General features: G+C 41.3%; 1 protein-coding gene across 1 annotated transcript in view; it reads right to left on the bottom strand.

The window, feature by feature from the left end:
- The window catches only part of galnt9 (polypeptide N-acetylgalactosaminyltransferase 9), an 82,300-nt gene that overhangs the window by 26,573 nt on the left and 32,327 nt on the right, over positions 1-23,400 (bottom strand). The window contains exons 5-6 of the mRNA XM_029440743.1: positions 15,123-15,320; positions 8,258-8,375 (exon numbers count right to left, since the gene is read on the bottom strand). Of these exons, the coding sequence (XP_029296603.1) occupies positions 8,258-8,375; positions 15,123-15,320 (316 nt within the window). The remainder of the gene's footprint in view (positions 1-8,257; positions 8,376-15,122; positions 15,321-23,400) is intronic.

Genomic DNA, 23,400 nt, shown 5'->3' with positions numbered 1-23,400 from the left:
TGTTCTCTGTTTCTTCATTATAAACTGAATATCTTTAAACTGACAAAACAAGACAGTTGAAGACATCACCTTGGACTTTTGACTGGGATGGAAATGTTTCACTATTTTCAGACATTTTACAGACCAAACGATTCATTGAGAAAATAATCTGCAGTTAAGAACAAACACACTTTAGGACTATTCCTCTCCCAACTTGAAGTTTAACCAGCAGCCATTCAATTGTGTTTCTTTATTATAAAAGGAAAAAACACGGCCCTGTAACAGACACATGAGTTATGCATGCAGAGGTCAATAAAGGAAGCTCTACTGCATAATATGTAACCAGCAGATGCTTTGATATATGTTGCCTGGTCCAGAGGCTCATACAGCTTCCCTTTGTGTGGCATGAATCCAATAATTCTCCTTATTTGTGGAGACAATGGAGTAGAAGCGCTGCTGCGTCTTTGTGGTGATCATATACATAAATGCTGTTTGGCTTCTGGGTGTACTTCTCCCATTTTGTGCTTGAGCTCATTGCGTGGCTGGAATGTGGTCATGCTTCTCTGTCAGAAGCACATTTTAAATAGATAATTGCCTTCATCTTACATTTATTCAAGATGAAGGCAATTATCTATTTAAAATGACCAACGCAGGATCCTCTGAGAACATCAGCATAAGATAAAAGCATTTTCAGTATGCCTTGGTTCATTTGTGAAGAAGACTCGACTTTTCACCTGTTCTTGAGGCCACATTCAGCACATGCCCTTCACAAGATGGTATAATTCTCACTATTTGTTTCCTCCATTTGATAAAGTGTATTATTAGGATTCCTCAGAGGCCTAAGATTTGTTCTCATCTTTGGAATGACTCAGTTTGTTGGAAAGGGCTCACATATGTTCAGCGCCCACTGTCATTTTCTGCTCGATGGACATGGGCACGCCAGTGATTTTGAAGCTGCCAGAATGGCCGGTGTTCACAGATGGCTGATGCTTAATGCCGCCTCATAACGACGTTTCTGCCCTTTTCAAGGTGACTTCTTTCACTGTGGACGGCTGCAGCCTGTAGGAGCCGGAGGCGAGCACTCCAGAGGTTTGGTCAGCTGTTCTAATAGGGTGTATGTCAAAAATGTTTATGGTACAATCTGTATGATCTGAATGTATGTACTACAAGAAAACCCACTGAAGCACACACACACACACACACACAGCAGAATTCTTGGTGCGGTATGTTATGAATGGGAAGAGAGAGCACACATAGCTCTGCTGTTCCCAAAAGGATGGCGTTATCAGGAAGCAGCTTCCTCTGGGCTCATTGTAACAGCCCCTGATAACTCAGTGTAGCCTGCAGATGACATGAACATTTTCTCTGTGAGTTGTGGTAAAGGAGACGTGTTAAGGCCTGCATTACCGTCATGTTGCTGCATTCTTTCAAGAAGTAGGCAGCATAGCCTGCGCACAACATCACAGGACAGTGACGCCATCAAGTGTCTCAAAACATCAAGTTTAACTCCACTATAGTATTAATGCCTGTATCCCAGTACCGTGAGCGGAGCTGGGAATATTCAAGTATTCACGTTTAAGAAAGCAACACATCTGGAGTGCGTCAACTCCCTTTTTAATCTATTTGCATGTACAAATCCAGGTGGCTTGTGAGGTTAATCAACTGTGCTAAAGTATCCAGGTTTCATTTGTATCAGTGGGGCAGCTGTTCTCAGAATAAACTAAAAGCAACATCTGACTGCATCCAACTGCTTTGAAGCAGCACCTGTTATTGTGCCGCCTGAAATAATGCTTACTGGCTCATCTTCGCTTCGGCTTGTTTATTTATCTATTTTTTTCATTGAGCAAAGTTACCATCTGGTAAATAAATAGATAGACTGTGATATTGGAGTAGAGGGTAGCACGAGATGCAGCACACAGTTGGATGGGCTCGGGGGTTTATTCTCTGGTTGACTGGTAAGTGATGCATCTTAGTCAACAGATAATCCATCTTTCAGGTAAAAGATGATGCACATCCAAGAATAATCTAAACTATGTGACCGTGAATAAATGTTCATTGCGATATAATGCATCACAATAATCATTTGGAAAGTTTTTCCTTTTCCAATTGATTTGGAATAAAGTGAACTTCTTAGAAGATGAATATAAGCTGTTCAGCAAAGCACCGTCGGTCTGCACTGCAGCACATCCATCACCAACAAAAGCAGAGGGAATATCCGCCCCGTGCTGCTCGGATGGTAACGTGCATATATTGAACATAATCATTTCCCTATAGCTGCGGGTTTTAGAGTCTGACACTGTGGGGCCCCTCTGACAAAATCAACACAACTGAGGGATGTAAACAGGAAGTATAACTTGCCACTGTGGGCTTCAGCATGAGCACACATTATTTAAACTATGTTTGAATACATTTAGCTACATTGGCATAGTTAAAAGAATCATACAGTCATGTACAAATATGAACTTATCCCATATTCTTAGTGTTGGACTATATATAGTACTATGGTGCCATTAATGACATCATTTCTATGTAAAACAAATTCTCTCTTTCATAATTATAATTTATTAAGATATTTGAAAGAACGAGATCGCGGGTACAAGCAGGCGGGTGGCGTCTCCCTTAGAGATAGGGTGAGAAGCTCAGCCATCAGGAGAGACTCGCTGCTGCTTTGCGTTGAAAGGAGCCAGTTGAGGTGGTTCATCTAGTAAGGAGCCACCTGGGCGCCTCCCTAGGGAGGTGTTCCAGGCACGTCCAGCTGGGAGGAGACCCCGGGGAAGACCCAGGACTCGGTGGAGAGATGATATCTCCTCACTGGGAAGGCCTCGGGATCCCCCAGTTGGAGCTGGAGGATGTGACCCGGAGAAGAAGGGAAGTTTGGGGTTCACTACTGGAGCTGCTGCCCCCGCGACCCGACCCGGATAAGAGGTAGACGATGGATGGATGGAAGATATTTTAATTAATCTCAATTTTTTTAACCAAATTTCAATGCCATTTAATTTGATCTTATTTATTTACTTCCCCTAATATATTTGTTATTTACACTACAATACTATAATTGTTTCCCTGGAGGAAGGGGCCGATGGGATGGGGTGTACCCGGGTTGACTAAAGGTGTGTTGGGAAGAAATATTGTAAATACTGAAAATGCTTTGTGTACTACCTAGTCACAATCAGTGTTTGCACTGTACAGACAGCGATCACTGGACTGCTGTCAAACTGTGACACTGGAAATAAAACTTGGCAAGTTCTTGAATGACTTTTTCTTCGCAGTTTTATAGACGTTAATTCAATGGACATCTGAGATAAGAATATCCCCGGGGAGTTTAAGTCTCACTGAATCTAAAGGTGTGTGAATTGTGTTCATTTATTCAAATTTGACAGTTATGATTGAATATTTGTGACAATTGGTCACTAAGGGTTTTAAAGAACCTTAATTCTCCGTGAGTTGTGAATCATAGCCACGGCTGCAGCTCCAACTGTTGACCGTGGCGTCGAGTCAAACTACAATAATGAACTTCCTGTTGTTCAGTGGTGCAACAGAGCAGCTCAGAACATCCCCATGTACTCGTCTCCTTTACCTCACGCAGTATCTCTCAAGCCGCTGCACCATAAACACTCTTGAAATTAACTTTTGCATATAGTGGTATATTTTAGTTAAAATGTTAATAGATAAAACTGATGAGAAATCTAGTCTGAAACCAAAATAATAAATGCACTGACTGTTGTACTGTAACCTGTCAGCACACTGTAATAACTCTGCTCGGGATGCAGAAGGGACCAAGTGAAGTGCAATTATGTCCCACTCCTGTCTAGCTGCTGGTTCTGCTAGACTTTAATTAGTTCCATTCTACTCACTGCAGCGAGATTATGACCAGATGCCTCAAGGCCTGGCCCAGGTGGTTATGAAAAAACATTTTTTTGGGTTCATTACTTTGGAAAGTTCCTGTAATAAATGCCATGGAGACAAGCAGGCGACCCCACGAGATCACACTTGAGATTCTTGGATTTATAGATGAGTTTTTTGACATCAATTTCCGGATGTCAGCGTTAGCACATGGGCATATTGTGTGGGGAGAAACAAAATCGTTCTCATTCCCAACTCATCACATACGGACGCTTGGACAGAACTCGTCGGCGTCACGTCCTAGTGAGCTGGGCAGCCCTACGTGTCAAACTGTGATGCTCACAGTGAACACGTGGTTGATTCAAATAAAACTACTCGGTTAGGTTTAGTAAAAGATCAAGGTTTAGGTTAAAATAGGTATGTTTGATACGTAGGTTCAGTAGTGTCACTCAACGTTGACCTTGGGTTTCACCCGGGACAAGAACCCCATTCATCCATCCACCCCGTCCTCCTCCAGGTGAAGACTTTGTTGCTCTTTTTACTGCCTCACCTGACTTACGGAAGACTTGTTGTGAGCGTCTAATATTGCCGCGGATGGGTTTACATTAGAGTTACTTAAAAAGCCCAGCTACGCCTAAGGGGGCCTTTTGCGTCGGTATCAGAGAAACGTTGTGTCACGGCCACGCCTCCTGTCATTTCTTGTGTTTCTAGTGTTTTCCCTTTCCCCTGTGTCGCCTGCTTGTTCCTCTCTCTGTGTCTGTGTTGTGGGTGTGTCGACCCCGCACTCTCCCTTGATTGCAGTTCAGTCAACTCACCTGCTCTAAGCCTCACTCCTGCCATCCATTAACTCATCAACCCAGCAGTATATCAACCCCAGTCTTCAGCCACTCGTTGCTAGATCGTCTACTCAACTACAGTGGTAGTTTGTGATCCCTGGCTTCCTGTCGCCTGTCCCGCCTGCCTGCTACCCATTACCCTCTGCACCCTCTGAACCTTCTGAACCCTCTGCACCTTCTGCACCCTCTGCACTCTCTGCACCCTGTGCACCCTGTGCACCCTGTGCACCCTGTGCACCCTGTGCACACTGTGCACCCTCTGCACACTATGCACCCTCTGCACCCTCTGCACCCTCTGCACCCTGTGCACCCTCTGCACCCTCTGCACCCTCTGCCTCCATGAGCCGGATGTTCTCCGTCCATCATCCCCTTTCCCTGAAAACCCCTTCAATAAACCTCCCACCTATTGCTCCAAGTCTGTGTCCTGCGTTTGGGTCCTTCCCTTATTGCACATGTGACACGTTGGCAATCGATGCCCTGGGAACGAGACCAGGTAAACCCGACTAAACTCAGAGTGGCAGAACAATTATTCATTAACAACATCGGTACATAGTGTTAGGGTTGTGTTGATGAAGAATGTGGCTAAAACACCACATGTGTAGACAAGCTTTTACTCATTTAAACTCATTTAATTAATTTCTTATTTATCCAACTGTCATGATTCAAAAATACAAATGAGCTGGTAGATTGGTGTTTCCTATTCTAATTATCAAACGGAGGAAATTATTATTTAATAAGTTATCAACTGTATGGAGCCTCCAAATGATTATTTTGAAGGTTAAATTGCTTTCCTTCCAATGAATAGTGACACGCGGTACGTATCCCGGTTTCACCTGAGAGGTTTTTAAATGATCTAAATGCTGTTTCAGAGGCTTCGGAAAACGTTTACTTTATGATAGAAAATAAGAGAATATGCAATATAGTACAAACAACGGCACCTGGCCGTTAAAACAAGTATAATAGTATCACTTGTTGTCAAACCCCAGTGGATGTTTACTCAGTAACGCACTGATTCAGTAGATTTTAGTTGTTTCCTTTGCTAAAGAATATACATTAAGACAATTAAAGTGTGTAGAAGGTTTTAGTCCACATCAGGACTTAGTGGCAGCAGCAGCAGCAGCAGCAGCAGCAGCAGGGATGACCCTTGATAGAGTTGATGTAGTACTACATTTACGGACAGATTTACCACAGTATAATCGTTGTGCCCATAGGAACTTTGAAATGAAAGGCAATTTCCCGGTCTCCCGAGATGCTATATCAGCAAAGACTCAGCAATGCAGGAGGGGGCAGGAGACGCATTACAGGATAAACTCATATTGACACTTCTGGCAGAATTCATCATTTCTGTCCCCGACCATTTTTCTCTGTTTGCAAACGGAGCCTTGTGGAAGAGCAGGATGTTCAGACATTTACCATTATTTAATAGGTGAAGAGCTCAACTTCCTATGTAGCGAGTAAATGGGAACATATGTGTTGAGCAGCATTAGACGCCGATCCGGCAAAAATACATTGATTACGTAACTTACAAAAATGTTTGGCTGCAGATGAATCTGTCACCGCATCATGCTGGGAGCATTATTTACATATCTATTGTCTTTGTGGTGTCATCCTCTCTCTGTCCTACCCTGTAAATTATTCCACATCTAAACAAACAGCAAAGATCTATGATTTGTTTCCTCTTCCTATGGTTGAATTGTATTCTTCTCCTCACAGAATCAACACCACATGCAGTGCGATGTACTGTATAATCAGCCTGAGCACAACACAGTCATACTGCTTATAAAGAAGCCAGTTTTCTTTAGATCCTGGAAGCCTTTTTTCGACACAGAGCAATTTACAGAAGCTGGAACTCACAGTAAATTATAAATACGCCATAACCTTTCTGTGTGAACTCTGCCTTTCATCAGCCCCCTGCAGTCAGATGGTCCCTGGCAAGCTCAGCTGTTGTGAGCTGCCCTGGCTAATTGCTAAACATGTTCTTGTCAATCAAGCCTGTATGAAATGACAACTCCTCAGCCGGCACTACAATGACCTGCCTGAGCTGCAGTAGCCTTAAAGGAGTAATTGCCGTCCACTGGCCAGAAGCCCATCTCGGTTCCATTAGCAGCTGTATAATATGAATGGTTGAAGCTGGTTGGTGGCTGCAGATCTGTTTAAGCTGGTATATGTTCTGAAGAAACCCTTTTCTGTGGCATGTGTTTTGTTTCCACATGGACAGGCCAAACAGGAGGAGAGGGAATTACATTGGTGATTGCATTGTGTTCACAAGCAGAGAAACATATATTCATATATATATATACTTCAGGAATCAAAAAGCTGGAGTAAATATTCAGAGTGAAAACAGACAGAGTCAATGAGGAGGTGTGTGTGTGTGTGTGTGTGTGTGTGTGTGTGTGTGTGTGTGTGTGTGTGTGTGTGTGTGTGTGTGTGTGTGTGTGTCAGAGCCTGTATAGAGTTGTTGTTATTTTATTTAGCTGCTGTAGCTGAATTGATCTCCCCCCCACAAACTGCATCTAACTCCGTTGCATGGTTTGTTAGGTACATATATACGCAGCTCGACTGAATCACAAAACACTGTATAACCTTGGAGGACGCTGTTGGCAGTTGGCACATTATACATAATGCTGAGTTATCACTCAACAACAACTATCAGATACAGACACAAGAAGCTAGAGGACTCTGTTATTAGTGTGGATGGTAAAAAAAGGGTGGGGGGGGGAAGCCACTCTGTGTGACCTAATGACTCAAAAATGGTCAGCAACAACTCTGGCTTTCATAAAGCACAGCAGCAATCTGGAATCACGATCCATTCTCCGGCCTCCGCTCAAGTGGTTTTTCGAAGGCGGCCGACACTTCAGAGGTGTCGTTGGAGCCGTCTTGAGATTTTGAAATGGATTTGGAGATGACGTTAAATGAAGGAGTGGGATCTTTCAAGCATATCTCATTCCAATAAGCCGAAGAAGTGCGTTTAGATTCAGAATGGTTCCGCTCGGCTGGAGAGAAACATTTTCTGAATTTAAACGCTAACCAATTCTTCAGCAAGCCCTTCGCTCATATGAAGCGTTAAATTCAACTCAAAGCAGCAGCTAAAGAGATTTACATTTTCCGTGCACAGGCTTTAGAGCCTTTGGGTTGGTTGAAGATTTGCATTAAGGGTTTTTTTTTTTTCCCTCCTTCACTCTCATTGAAGGTACTTTGCAAAGTTTAATCATGACTTCTGTTGATGCCCCTGGGTTTTGTATCTTAAGCAGTTTCCCCCAGGCTGGGAAACATAAGAAAACTTCATCATAAGCTGTTACAAAGTTTGAATATGGATTTCACAAAACATTCCCACCACATCTAGAAATTACCCCCTCAAATATTGGATATGTAATTATCTCTTTCTGTGTGGCATTACTGGTGTGCGCACACAAGAAACTCACGCTATGAAGGAATTCCTCATTAAAAATCTACTTTTCCTGCAGCAATTCCATCTTCTGCTTAACACACACACTTTCAATTCAGTAAAAAAAAAGAAAAGAAAACGATTATTTATGAAAGACTCGTTCCAATTTCAATGCATTTTCCCAGCAGATTGGGTGACAATGTGACGTCCTTACCCGCATGCCGAGCTCGATGTTCTCGCCTCCATAGACCTCCATGCCAGGATCCAGAAGACCAATCTCGCCAAAGTATTCTCGATCGACCACAAAGGAGCAGCCAATCATAGCTGGAGTTCTGGATGAGCGACAAGAGACACAATATGTTGATAATCCAGCTATCACACTTTTATACAGTGGCTCAATATGGACATAGAATAATATTATTATTAGAATTTCACAATATGTTGGGAGGGCGACTAGATTTCTGTGTATAAAGTCAGCGCTTGTTGTCATTTGGGTATGCTAAGATGTGATGCAGCTTTGACATATGTTGGTTTACATTAAATTGGAGTTGTGTTTCTGATCACCAGACAAATGCAATTCCATTATCACTCTTTTTTAGATTGGTCTCCATCATCTCCGGGGAAGAACACGTCTCTCTAGCTGCTAAATGATCCTCTATGTTGGCTGTTTGGTGCTGGGCAGGTAGCACACATTGGTCTTTATCTATCTATACATATATTTATACACTGCTGCCTGAAAAACCAAAACAATGAGCTGAAAGAGGATAAAATGCTGTGTATCACTGAGGGGGAAACTGCAGACCCATCATTCATACAACACATATTAATGAGTAACATTGTTAACATATAATATTGATAAGTGCAGCTTTAATATTTAGATGAAATGAAAAGTAAGATGGAGAAGGAAATAAAACATGACACCAGCCCTACCCCCCCCGTCCCCCCCCGTCCCCGTCCCCGTCCCTGACCAGGATCTTAAGGGACCACAATGGAAAGAAGCCTCAGGCCTTTATGGTGTCATCCCGACTTTTCTTTTACTGTAAGCACTTGCTGCCCCGGCTGTGCTGTTGTTTATTTTAAAATGAATTTGTCTGATAAATCTATTTATATAAAACCGTAATTGTCAGATTTCATTATGTTTTAGGAAAAAAAAAACGTACAAATACTTTCAAAACGAGCGCAAAGGTTGAGCTGGTAGAGGAAGAGATAGGCAGTGTTTGTCACAACAAGAAGTGCTTACTAAAAGAAATGGTCCCACTTTAGCTGCTGTCCCCCCAGGGCTGCTTTTCACTACTATTATCTGTCAGGTCTTAAGTGCTCTCTCTAAAGTGACCAACGAGTGGTTTCATTCTTCTTTCTGGAATGACGCCCGGAGCGAACTCACCATATATTCTTTTACACACAGAGTCATGAGAGACATGGCAGTAGAATAAGCTAAAAGGAAAGCTGCATTAAGATTCATTGACTCTGAGCCACATCATGTGTGAGCCAAAGAAATGGTGTTTTTAGGGTATAAATATATTACATGTCTGGACCTTCACCGTGCAGTGATACGTCATCAGTAGATCACCGTTATATCACCGGACCGTTATATATCCAAGAAAAGCTTTCCTTTAAATAAATCTTTCAATCTTTGTGGCTTGGTATTCACAGTATGTATTTTATGAGTAGTGACAAATTAATGCAAGCTGCTCAAAATAAGACAAATTAAAGTGTGACGGTGACTGATCTGCTAGCGTTTTGCTGATTAAAAGTAATATTTGGACAATGTCTTTGCTAGCTAATTATTCCAAATACCTTTGCTCCACACTGAAAAGTGACTTTTGTTAAAACGACCCATGCTTGCCGACTTCTATGCTCTTTTGTTCCGACGTAGCCTCATAAAGTCTTTGTTTAAATTATAAGGCGGTGACAGGGAGGCTTTCAAGTGCCATTATTAGCACTCACTGTGCAGATAAAAAGACAGACGCAGCACACATTCAGCCTCGTTCACCTCATCCTTTCTCCTCTCTTGACAAGTGACCTACCTTGCTTGTCTGTACAGTGCAAACTTTGTGCAGCTCTCTTTGAGCGTTCTCTTTAGAATAAGCTTCCTCAATGTAAACACTGCTTCTGTGTTTTAAGTCCAGACTCAGCACCTTCAGTGAGATGCATGTGATGATGAAGCTAGAAACCTCCGGCTGACCACATGTGTTATGTTTGTGATGTAATGCTGCAGAAGGAACATCCTCACATTGGTTATAGTCACAACTTCAGTGGCTTATGTGCTGGTAATATTTTTTGAGAAAAGAAAAAAGCAAAGTTTGGTGCTTCTCTCATTTGTTTTGGTGTGCAGGGTGAAAAAGCATGCAATGTTAAGGCGTGAACAAGTAATTCCCCCACTAGAGCCAATTAACGGAAGAGATTTGAATGAATAAGTGGAGCCAGCTGTTCCTCTGGAAATGCTGAAAATAGAGATGCTGCGTATTTGTTATGTATTTGTCACAGGTCTGAAATAAATAAATGTCCACTTTTGGTTTCCAGAATCACACATTGACTCGCAATTTTCCTGGAGTGTTCAACAATCAAACAAAGAGAAATCAATGACAGAAGAGCCAGAGGTTCCAGCTTCTCCATCGACCAGAACGCTGATTACGCTTTGATGCTTTCCACCGGTCCATCAGTGGTGTGTCTGAAATACAACAAAGACTTGTTCTTTTGGAATATTTAGTCAATGGGAATAATACACCCAGCCATTGTTCTCTCCCTGTCGCACTGTTGTTCTGGCTTTTTGTACTTACATGTATTCAGCACAAAGAAGTCGCTTCAAACGGCAACATGAGAGAAAGTGTTTTCGTGGGAATAAAATAAGAGGGAATTTAGTCACAGAACAACTTCTGGACTGCTTCAGACATCACAGATTGGTGGTTGGATCTTCCTGCGTGTTTCTCAGATATTTTTAGTGTGCAGATGGTCGGCCTGCAGTGCTCATCCACCCCTCACACCCCTCAACTTTACCCCCAGATCATTTGCTAGCAGTCGGCAGTATGAACATCTGATACATGTAAGCGATTTGGCAAGATAAAGACTCATTTAAGATTGCATACTTCTCACCCAGATTAAGACTCTGCTGTTTGAACATCTGTGACCTCTCATCTCAACGTGTATGACAACCCTGATGCTTCAGGTGTGAGAGGAACATGTAAGAAACATTCAGTAATGTTTGTTTTATTAAGTAATAGGTTGAATCTTTTAAAGAACATGTGCATCAAAGCCATTATTTATACACATAGAAAGGCCTGATGAAACTACCTCACTGGAATATAATGCTGCATAATGACATGTCTTCTATTCTTGTGTAAGTCTGTGTGCTCATTTTTATAATTGTGCTCATTATTTATGATTACTCCTGTAGAAAGTGCAGTGGTGGCTATAATCAGTCCTTTTGTGGTTCATATTGAACTTGGTTTTATCGACACAAAGCTTATTCGCCCTGTTTGTGCAGTCAGATGCATTTACACCTTTTAAATCTTTCCTTGCAAGCATCTGTTTAAGCAAGATGTTTAGATTGGAGTATTTTGTTTACAGTAATTGCAGGAAGTATTGTAAGTGCTGCTTACTTATGTCTGATTCTCATATTTTCTTTGCTTCAAAGTGATTTAAAGTGCCTCCACAGCAAATGACAATCTCAAGAAAGTACACAGATTTGAAGTATGGTCCTACTTTGAAAGCACTACTCATATACCTCATATACATATCATCTGTAATGCTGCTACTCTATGCCACTTTAAACTCATTTAAATGATTTCATTCTGTATATAACTGGTTTATGAATGTGTAAAGGTAACTTTGATTCGAGTGTGTATTCTTGAAAAGCCTGAGATCAAGTAGAGACGGTGTTACCACGGGAACAAGAGGAAGCTCCTCTGATAAATGTGTTTGCATGTTCTTTACACAATTAGTGGAAAAGTGAAAGATTAAAGAACATTATTGGCTTTAACCGATAGATTTCATGAAACTTAACACACTGGGGTTTGTTTATGAAACGGGAAGACTCTGAAGAATGTGTAGCAAAGGGAGTAAACCAGCTGAAGGGCCACAGGGGCCCATTGTGGATCTCATGCTTTCAACATGTGGCTCTGATCGTTTCAAACATCTACAAGAATGGTGATGAACGTGGTTTCAGGAGGTCGTTCAGTACGGCACAGATACAGAAACTAGGCATGATCTCCAATGTTATTTTATACTATTTTAATTCTGCTATTTTATATTATTTTAATTCTCCTATTTTAATTTATTTTAATTCTGCTACTTTATACTATTTTAATTCTGCTATTTTATACTATTTTAATTCTCCTATTTTAATTTATTTTAATTCTGCTACTTTATATTATTTCAATTCTGCTACTTTATACTATTTTAATTCTGCTATTTTATAATATTTTAATTCTGCTATTTATACTATTTTAATTCTGCTATTTATACTATTTTAATTCTGCTATTTCATACTATTTTTAATGCTACTTCACACTCACTTACATCAACACTGTGATTATTGTACTGTAAATATATGGCTTCCCACTTAGGAACAACAGTCTCTCTGCACTTTCCGTTAAACATGTCAGGTTTCTGTACACATATTCATACCACTTGCAGCCATGTCCACCATCTTCCTATTCTGTCCTGGTAATAATCGCTGTAGCTGCCAAAGAAAACCTCATCTTTTCAAATCTCTAAAAGTGTTTGCAACCCTCTGCACTCTCAGAAAGAGGCAGTTTTGTGTCTTTATGTGAACTTTTTAGTTGATTGTGTCCAAACAGCCAGGAACGGCTTTGAGACTGAGCTCTGTATGGCCACAAGGCTTCTGTTGTTGATGGGCAGGAACCTTGAGGAAACAAGTGGGAGAAAGATTTCCAATAGAAATCCACACAGCCGACACACTTCAGCTGGCCCTTCAGGCGATCTGTCCATTTGCGGCACAGTGTCGATGGGGAACCAGCAGCTCTGCGGCGTCTGAGGCTGTTCTATCCTTCTTCTATCTCAAGTCCGCCACTTAATGCTCAATAATACATTATTTTCATGGCGCATTGATAAGACAGCTCTATTTAGGTCCACAGTATAAAATGTTATCACATTGTTTCTTTGTATGAGACCAAGTGTATCAAATGAAACCGTTATCGCTTTGCCTACTCTGCAGCGCCCGAGGTTGAGACTTTTCACGTTTGGGACATTAGAAGAGATTCTGACAGTAAGCATTAGTGTGTTTGCAGCTGGCACGTAGACAGTCTTTACTTTGAAGCAGCTATAATCTATCTTCCTATGTGAGAGCGGTCGCTTGTTGTGATGCACCGACAGAGAACATCTGCAGCTCCGCTGTTCAGCTGTTCTGCTCACAACTTTAAGTTTTTTTAATTCACACTCATTGCGGCGCTTTCGGTCACAGCTGCTCAAAAGAAAGGTTAGCAGCTAGTCAGCGAACATATTGGAGCATCTTACACAGGTAGACTTAAACACAACTCCTCACAAATGATAATGTTGCTCCGTAACTGCTGGATGTGTAAAGAAGCAACTGTTCAACTCAGTTTTGTGTTCACAACTTGTTTCCGCTGCCTCCATGTTATTGCATGTTTCCCTATATGAGCTGTGTTCCTGTTATGTGTTGCACTATGTTTGTTATTATCCATGGTTCCTGGTGTCCTCACAAGTCAAGCTGAAAGGGCTGTTGGAGACTTGTGTGCCATCACTCACACTTCAAGTATCACATTCAAGGTCACTATATTGTCACCTTTTTTCATTGTGGTGTGAATATTTGTACGTGCCTTTTTTAACTTCAGATCTGACCTCAAGATTTTAGAGCACTAAAACGGCATTGGCAGCGCATCAAGCCCTCAGCCACGTGTGTAATCCAGCAGTGCCCTTCATTTGGAAATATTAAACAAAAAATAGCTGAGCTCCTTCGTGCCGGCTCTGGCTTGACCTTGTACCAGCTTTGTCCTAACAACATTAAAACAAAAAGATATAGCCTTCCACATAAAGCAGCATCTGAAATGTTCAATGTGTCCTTCAAGAGTTTTCAAACACCCATATCATGAGACTATTCAGTCTTTATATTTCATGTATTTTCCCAGTGCCAATTGTTTCCTTGCAGCGTCCACTGAGATTCATGCATTTAGTCATTCCACCAGATAGATGCGAGCTCAGGGACACCTGGCAGTGTTGCACATGAGAGCTGCAATGTTTAGTTAAAGGTCGTTTTATTATGCAGGATCACATTAGGTTTGTGTAAACTGCACCTATTTCTTTCGCTCTCATATTTTGCTCGTTTAGAACATTGTAGAATGGAGCACAGCCAGAGATATGGAATAGTATCAATAAAATAAATTGTTGCTGCTACACCTCTCTTACTGGTTGTGAACACATTATTGCTGCCTCCCCGTCTCTCTGTTGTTGTGCCTTCATGTTCATGGAGGCTCAGACGCTGCCGTGCAATATAAGATTTTCTTATCGCTATGGCAGAGCTGACCAATTCTGATTTTAGTACTCAAAGAGAAGATACTGGTGCACTGCGTGTTCCAGGATCTGATGTTGTATCACACATCCAAGACGTGACTTCTAAAAGTCTCCAGGCTCCAAAATATGGAATGGCAATAAGACACCCGACTCTTTTGGCTTTAGCAGGTGAACATCTATTAATGTGCATATTCAGGTCAACACTTTCTGCTAGACTTTTAATATGAAACCTTTGCAGGACGTGTTGAGATTCAATGAAAAGTAGAAGAAATTACTTGAATTACGTGAATTGATTGATTGATTTGGGAAGTGAATGGTGGAATGCCTGCCTTATATTCAACACATAATTACACTAATGACACTGTATCGCTGTGGCCTCGTGATCCTGCATCATAATAAAAGAGATTCATCACGGTAATTAGACAGCTTTGCACAGAGAGGCTTTATTTGTGCGTTTGGGTGGCACATCGGAATACAGAGCACCTTAGTTTGATGGTTCCTCACATGAATAAGTCATGTGCTGAGGCTATCCATATTTCATTAAACATCCTCATCTATAATGGAGGCTGTTCGCCGGCCGCGGCCCTCACCTGATAGGGGCTGTCTCATCGCCCTTGTCCAGCCACTCCTGCGGGGGGATGATGTACATACACCAAAGCCCCCAGTTGTAGCCATGGGCGGCGTTGGCGTACTGCTGCACCTCAAACGTGTTGTACTTGATGTTGTCTATGGCGGGCAGGATGATGCGGGTGTGATCCTCCTTCATCCGGGTCAGAATAGGTTCAGCCCTTTGGACAAGAAAAAAGGTCCAAGTTAAGAGCAGGATTTCAGAGATCAGTATGCAGGAGCTTCATTGGACAGTTACAAAAGGTGACGACAGACAGAGGAGAACACTCTGCTTCAGCAAAAATAATAAAGGCGTGCATATTTTCATTCTGCCCTGAAGAGGTTGGAAGTATTAATATTGCAACAATGTTAGAATTAATAAATCTCTTCATGGATGACCAGATGGATGATGGAACTGAATGTAAATGTAAAGTGAAGTAATGTGAATTTGGTTTCCTAGAAATGATGTGCAGGAAATCAACCCGAATACTGAACAAAGAGGTGTTTACTGTAGATCCTGATTCCATAAGAGGATGCCAGGAGCAGCTATGGATGGCTACAGATGTCATCCTGACTTTCACTCCTGCGCTACATTTACACGGGATTTCAGCGATGATGCAGTCTGTCGAATCAGCAGTTATTCGACATTCGGGATCCGCTTCCCTCCACTGTTTATGAGGTGAAAGTCTTGCAGAACGACAGATATTATACCATATTTGATATCTCCTGCTCATGAAAACGAAATGTCAAAATGTGACACTTATCCCGATAAGACTGGATAACAGGTAAAACCTGATCCCTCTATGTGAAGGGTTGCAAGTTAGTTTCTGAAAAAGGCCTCGCTCTGACTCTGACTCTTCATCGCAGGGCTTTTACTCTCAGGCAGCTCTGGCTGGGACACATTCTTTTAGAACACATCAAGTAGAGAGCAGGGTTCATATTCACAAAACCTCTTAAGGCTAAAAGTAGCTCTTAAAAAGCCAATTTGAGAAAAAACATCAGAAAATTATGGGTTTGTCAGTCCGTACTTGATGGTTAGAGGTAATGAAGAGTAAGTATCTAACAACAAGCCAAACAGTCCTGAAAGTGGCCGCTGCTGCCAGTCTACTTACTGCATCTTTCAATCTTTACTAGATTATGTTGGTGAGAGAAGAGTTAGTTATAGTATGAGTAGAATTAGACTTTACATCCCTCTCTGAATGCCACACTTTAAGGCCCTGTCACACATCTCCGCATAACAGAAACGTACACCGGCGCATACGACAATTTGTCAGAGTCCAAATACGTCCAACTTTTCATCGGATCGGATCGGAAAAGTGAACATATACAGATACGCATGTCTAACCTGTTGATATCGTATCACTTACTTATACAAAATGTATCAGACGAATACCCAACGAATGCATAACGTATACAAAATATCGGCAACACGTTGGTGTACGTTGATATAAGGTAAGGTATAAATAGTGTTCGTTAAGAGCAGGCGGTGACACACTGGGGTGCGTTGTTGAACGCTGATGTTTTGAACATGTTCAAAATTACCGGACGTGTGCTTGTTAAGCATCTAAAAACATTCATGTTGTCAAAGTATTGTTTAACCATTGAACAAGGTATTATTATCAGATGCTTCTTAATAACAGCCATCCAAACAATGTTTATAGACGGTTTACAAATCATGTATTTATAATATCGTAAATATATATCTGGTCCATCCCTCTATTTAATGTTTATGAATGTTTTACACACAATTTCTTAAGGTTTAAAAATGGCTTGGTTAACAAATACTTAATATAGTATATACACAAAGTTATAATGTGTGGAACAATAAACTGTTAAAATAACATAAGTTTTAGCATAACTAATACATTAGTAAACATCAGTTATAATGTCATTGTTTCTTAACAGTAGAATAACCACAACTGAAGTTTAATTAACTATCAATTTATCATTTATTATTGATGGTTTTTGTAACTTCAGACATCAGTGGCTAAGATCGACAGAGCGAGCACTTTCCTCCTGCTTCCTCTCTGAATGCTGAGATAATATATATATATATATATATATATATATATATATATATATATATATATATATATATATATATATATATAAATATATATAAAACGCCCTCCAGGCTCCAGCTACATATTCAACATAATAAAGGTTTGGCAGAATATCGATCTTCTCATCCAACTCAAGGGAACATTATTTTCCAAAATGTCAAACTATACTTTTAACTATGAGGCAATCTTTCTGAATGACCGTAACCTTAAAGGCTGGTGATATTCTCTAGTTTGATATTTCAGAGATTTTTAGGAAATAAAAAGGCGATACCAATTCAGTTCCGTTTCTTTGTTGAGTTCTGAGTGTCTTGTTTGGGGAGGGTTAGGGTTAGGGTTAGGGTTAGGGTTAGGGTTAGGGGTTAGGGTTAGGGGTTAGGGTTTACCATTCCACTAAAACAAACCAAACCATCAAGATGTAAAGATGTGATATCATCCAAAGCAAAACACTTCTTCTATAAATATAAGTTCTCTCCCTTCAGTAAAGGCTGCCTCAGCAGTGGTGGTATTAGGTCTTAAGAAGCAACACTTAGCTACTGTAGGAACTTAGTGCCATTTAGGAGGACTTCTAGAGTTTTGCTGCCTTTGTCTCGTGGTTGCTAGAATGCTTTTTTTCGATGCCACACAACTCCCTCTGCTATTTAAAGCCTTGGCCAAGGGCAGCGTGGACTTGAGATCCATATGGTGCAGAGTGATGCCGAAAGGCTGCTGGCACTGCCTACATTTGTATAATCTTCTCATGCTGAGAGATGATCTCCAACATATCTTCAAAGCAACTCTTCATACGCTCAATTTGTCACATGATAAACTTCTAACCCCCCCATCCCCCCACCCCCATCTACTTCTCTTCAAAAAGTGATACCCATTTATCTTCCAAAAGCTAAATTACTACTTATCACATGAAGGTAGGGGACAGAGAGTACAGAGGGAATGGATCCAAATTGAACAATATGGGATGTCAGTGAAATATGAAGCAGTACTTATAAAAAGCCATTATTAAATAACGTGAGAGTGTTTGGTTAAAGTACCACAGGCTGGCAGATTGCTCCTTCTGACTTTACTCTAAAGTATATTAAATGCTATAGACATGTTTCAGAGTTTCTACGTTAATCTGTCGCATTGTTGATGTCCAATACTGTGGGTGACTGTAACCTCCAGTCAGTGGTCATTATAGCACACACGCCATCATTAGTTTAGACATTTTGGGATATTTTTGGGTTTTGTAAGGATTAAACAAACATATACGATGTGTTATTTATTGAGCTTGAGGTGCTGTTAAATAAAAACCTTTAGAGAGAGCCAGGCTAGCTGTTTCCTACTGTTTCCAGTCTTTATGCTAAGCTAAGCTAACAGCCTGCTAGTTTCAGCTTCATATTAACTTATTAGTAATCTAAATAATCAATGCAACAGCTCTGCCATGAATTCTACTTTGACAAAGAGCATAATGTTCAGTTTTTATTGACATTGTCAGAATGTGTGAATTTAATTATGTTTATTACGTTATATAAATGTTTTGTCTTTCCATTTACAAACGACACCTCTGAATAAAATGCAGTTCAGTACAACACCGTCACTAACTATCACCTCTTTGCTAAAACATATAATTAACTTAACCTCCATGACAGTGTCAAAAAAATACAAATACAAGTAGACAGTTGAATTGGTTTGCATCAGCTTGTACAGAGTGCTAATCACCAAAAGCACACTCACTGTTGTGTGCAGCTGTCAGCTGCTGCAACAAATGAATTTCACTTTGATTCACCTTTAACATCACGTGTGCTTTCTGAATGTCAGCAGCAGCAACACACACACACACGCACACACCAGAGACTGCAGCTCATCTCTTGCTAGCTGCTCTGGGTTCTCACTGCAGATGTTTCCTGGCTGAACAATTTTTGCACTTTTGCAATTTTATTTTTGTGTTTTATCTAGGGCTGTCAAGCGATTAAAAAAAATTAATCTAAGTAATTACAAGCTTTGTGATTAATTCATCTAGATTAATCGCATGTATCAATATTTGCTGTGAGAAGCATTTCAAAATATTCAAATGGATTTTGGAAGATGAATCCATGAGTAGCATTATAAACTGTCAACATGTCTTTTATTTCAATACTCTTTCTCCAATATCTTGTTTGCTACATTTATCTTAGACAACACTGACAAACTGTTTGACATAAACTGCAATTTAAAATCAGGCATAACATCTTTCATTGCACAATAAACAATATGTTTAAAATTTGTGTCTTTGACGCCATGTGTAACGCCTCCGTTAGCCCCCTGTCCTCCACCACCTGCAGTACATTGCAATACATCTCTGATGGAGTTGTTAGTGTGTCTCAGGTAGACCGATGTTAACGTGTCTCAGGTAGACCGATGTTAACGTGTCTCAGGTAGACCGATGTTAACGTGTCTCAGGTAGACCGATGTTAACGTGTCTCAGGTAGACCGATGTTAACGTGTCTCAGGTAGACCGATGTTAACGTGTCTCAGGTAGACCGATGTCAACGTGTCTCAGGTAGACCGATGTTAACGTGTCTCAGGTAGACCGATGTTAACGTGTCTCAGGTAGACCGATGTCAACGTGTCTCAGGTAGACCGATGTCAACGTGTCTCAGGTAGACCGATGTCAACGTGTCTCAGGTAGACCGATGTTAACGTGTCTCAGGTAGACTCGATGTTAATGTGTCTCAGGTAGACCGATGTTAATGTGTCTCAGGTAGACTCGATGTTAATGTGTCTCAGGTAGACCGATGTTAACGTGTCTCAGGTAGACCGATGTTAACGTGTCTCAGGTAGACCGATGTTAACGTGTCTCAGGTAGACCGATGTTAACGTGTCTCAGGTAGACTCGATGTTAATGTGTCTCAGGTAGACCGATGTTAACGTGTCTCAGGTAGACCGATGTTAACGTGTCTCAGGTAGACCGATGTTAACGTGTCTCAGGTAGACCGATGTTAATGTGTCTCAGGTAGACTCGATGTTAACGTGTCTCAGGTAGACCGATGTTAACGTGTCTCCGGTAGACCGATGTTAACGTGTCTCAGGTAGACTCGATGTTAATGTGTCTCAGGTAGACCGATGTTAATGTGTCTCAGGTAGACCGATGTTAACGTGTCTCAGGTAGACCGATGTCAATGTGTCTCAGGCAGACCGATGTTAATGTGTCTCAGGTAGACCGATGTTAACGTGTCTCAGGTAGACTCGATGTTAACGTGTCTCAGGTAGACCGATGTTAACGTGTCTCAGGTAGACTCGATGTTAACGTGTCTCAGGTAGACCGATGTTAACGTGTCTCAGGTAGACCGATGTTAACGTGTCTCAGGTAGACCGATGTTAACGTGTCTCAGGTAGACCGATGTTAATGTGTCTCAGGTAGACTCGATGTTAACGTGTCTCAGGTAGACCAATGTTAACGTGTCTCAGGTAGACCGATGTTAACGTGTCTCAGGTAGACCGATGTTAACGTGTCTCAGGTAGACCGATGTTATTGTGTCTCAGGTAGACCGACTCATGCTGCGTCTGAACGCCTGATCGAGAGATGACGAGACGGGTCGCTCACTTTAGCATCAACGGCGGTGCTAGCTAGCTCCGAGCTAGCTGCTAAGTGCTTTGTGTTGAGCTGATATCTATAGATCTAAATATAGATCTATAGATATATATTTAATCTTGAAGTTCTCTCATGGTTCGAACATTCTTTGCTGCAGGAATCTCACAGAACGGAGCATCAACAGTTACATCTAAGAGCGCGATTAATCTGCGTTATTTCTTCTGTGATTAATTAATCGAAATTAAGGCGCTAATTCGACAGCCCTAGTTTTATCAAATGAAAAATGGATTGCAAACTTGTTGATGCTCATGAGCCAGCACGTGATGTCATCACACCCGGGGATGTATGTGCAGACAATGCAGCATTAGAACAGTTTATTCAAGACTGTAAAGTTGCACTCATTCACTGTTAATAAAAACCGTCGGTTGGTGTTGTGTGGTCCACTGCACATGCACATTAGTGCTGGCCTCCTGCTCCCAGTCGACTTTGCACATATTGGGAGCAGGCTGAATGACGGCACCATGTTCAGCTCTCTTACTGTAACACATCCATGGTTACACAGGACTTTCACATTCTCCACAGCTTGTGTCATAACAGATGTCCCACTAATGTTTTGAGACTGAATAGCAGACTGTGATCAAACACACATTCACAGCACAAGACATAAATTAGCCGATAAAAACATTAATATATAAAGAAAACAAAGCAAATGAAAAAGTATCCGTATTCACACATTAACATATAGAAGATGTACAGATGTGTCAATGTCTGCCAGGTATTCTCTGATAGATCTGACGGTTAAAAACTGTCTGAGGATAAATTGCCTAAATTATTTTCTTCTGCGTTTCTAATGCTGCAGGTTTTGAAACCTTTGATGTTTCAAAGCCGCCTGACAAACAGTTATTCAACTCAATGAGTTATTTCAGTGTTTGAGAAAGACAGTACAGGCAAAGCATGCTTTCTTGTGCAGCATGCGAGTACGTGCTGCAATAAAGAACTGGCTTTAAACCTTTAGAGGATTGTTTAATGAAGCAGTGTTCCTGACATGGTTAGTTTGTCGTGGTTAGCTGTGGTGTTGCTGTCACTGAATGTTCTTCTCCACTCCCTAACCTTCAGCAGCTCTCTCTGCCATTCATCTCCCTGCGTCCTTGAGAACCGCTCAGAAAGCCCAGAGCCAGCCAGCAGCTCCTGCACCTCAGGGATCCGGGAGGCTGATAAGACAGAGATGCTCTGGAAATGAGGACACATCTGGTTTTGACAGACGAGCCTCATGTCATTTCTCTTCCTGTATCTGCCATTTCATCTGCATAACACTGAGAGGGTTATTCATCCACATTGACCCAAATCATGCTCTGTTCCTGCTACAATATGATTTCTCCCCCTTCCAGCGATGACTCATTCAATATCACGAATACATACAGACAACCTCCATTGCCGTCCGCTCCACCATGCCATTTCTTGTAGCGGTTCATATTGAAGCAGGAGCTCACTCCGATTTATCAACTCTTCATGGATTACTATTTGTCTTTCATAATAACCGGCACCTTTGCGGAGCTTCGCATCAGGCTGCGCACACATTTCGCAGAATTAAACAAACAGTATGGCGTGTTACAAGTCAGGATATATATATCACTGTGCAATCGCAATTTATATCTGCTTTACTCAACCTCAGAGATGGTTTCACCCTCAGACATACCTGTGTCCAGTGCTGATGGGAAAACCTCGCAGCTCTCCGCTTTGAGATTACATTTTTTTATTTAGAAATTCCAGATCAACAGATCTCAAATAGTTAATGATTCTGAAGCTGGGAATGATCAGACAAGAGCAGCAGGGCCGTCAGTGGCTGACATAAGATCCCCTTTAAATCTGCATTAGACTTTACGCAGCAGAAAGTGAGCTACTCATGCAGGAGAAAATGCAAGTTTGGTGTACAGTAGCTTTCATGGATGACACAAATAATTGATGTGAGAGCATGCACAGGAATAGCACAGCAGACTGAGGTGAGTTATATTTCTGGTGTTTAGGAGAACCTTCACAAATCTCACTTCATGAAAAGTTAATTTTACTGCGGTTTGATTTCATTCCAGTACCTTAAGTTTCTCTAAGTTGAATCTGACAGTGTGACCATGAGGAAGTTTAACTCCTCACCTGGCTGCGACACCACCTTAAAGTCTTGTGAGTGTTAACGTTGTGTTATGTTATGACAAGACCTTCACATGCACACTCTCTTTATCTGGCTTGGTGTGATTTAAAGCCGATGCCGGCTGTAGCTCACTAAAGGGCATCCTCCTCTGCTAGCTTACTGCTAACAGCCTTATCTATGACATGCAGTTCTTTACACTTTCTGACTCTATTATCAAGTCATTCTGGATATTTTGAAGTTTGATAGTTTGCACAACTTGCTCATTATATCATTGCTCATTATGCAGTCGGGGGTGCCTGCTGCAGTAGGGGGTGCCTGCTCAATGCTACACCAGTTTGGGGGTCCCTGGCCTGAAGACCCCTGCTCTGAAAGCATAGAGGTGATGCCGTCTAAAGCCGAGTTTGGAGGAATGATGCAGAAAGAAATTGCACATCCAAATTCCACAGAGCGATGAGTTCAACACATTGGTTTCAGGATCTTTTACTTAAAGTGAAACCGTCACTAAATTTATG

The sequence above is a fragment of the Cottoperca gobio genome, chromosome 9, assembly GCF_900634415.1.
Source record: "Cottoperca gobio chromosome 9, fCotGob3.1, whole genome shotgun sequence".
In the NCBI taxonomy this organism is placed as follows: domain Eukaryota; kingdom Metazoa; phylum Chordata; class Actinopteri; order Perciformes; family Bovichtidae; genus Cottoperca; species Cottoperca gobio.
Note: the sequence above shows the minus strand (reverse complement) of the source record. Positions and strands in the feature narration are given on the sequence as shown.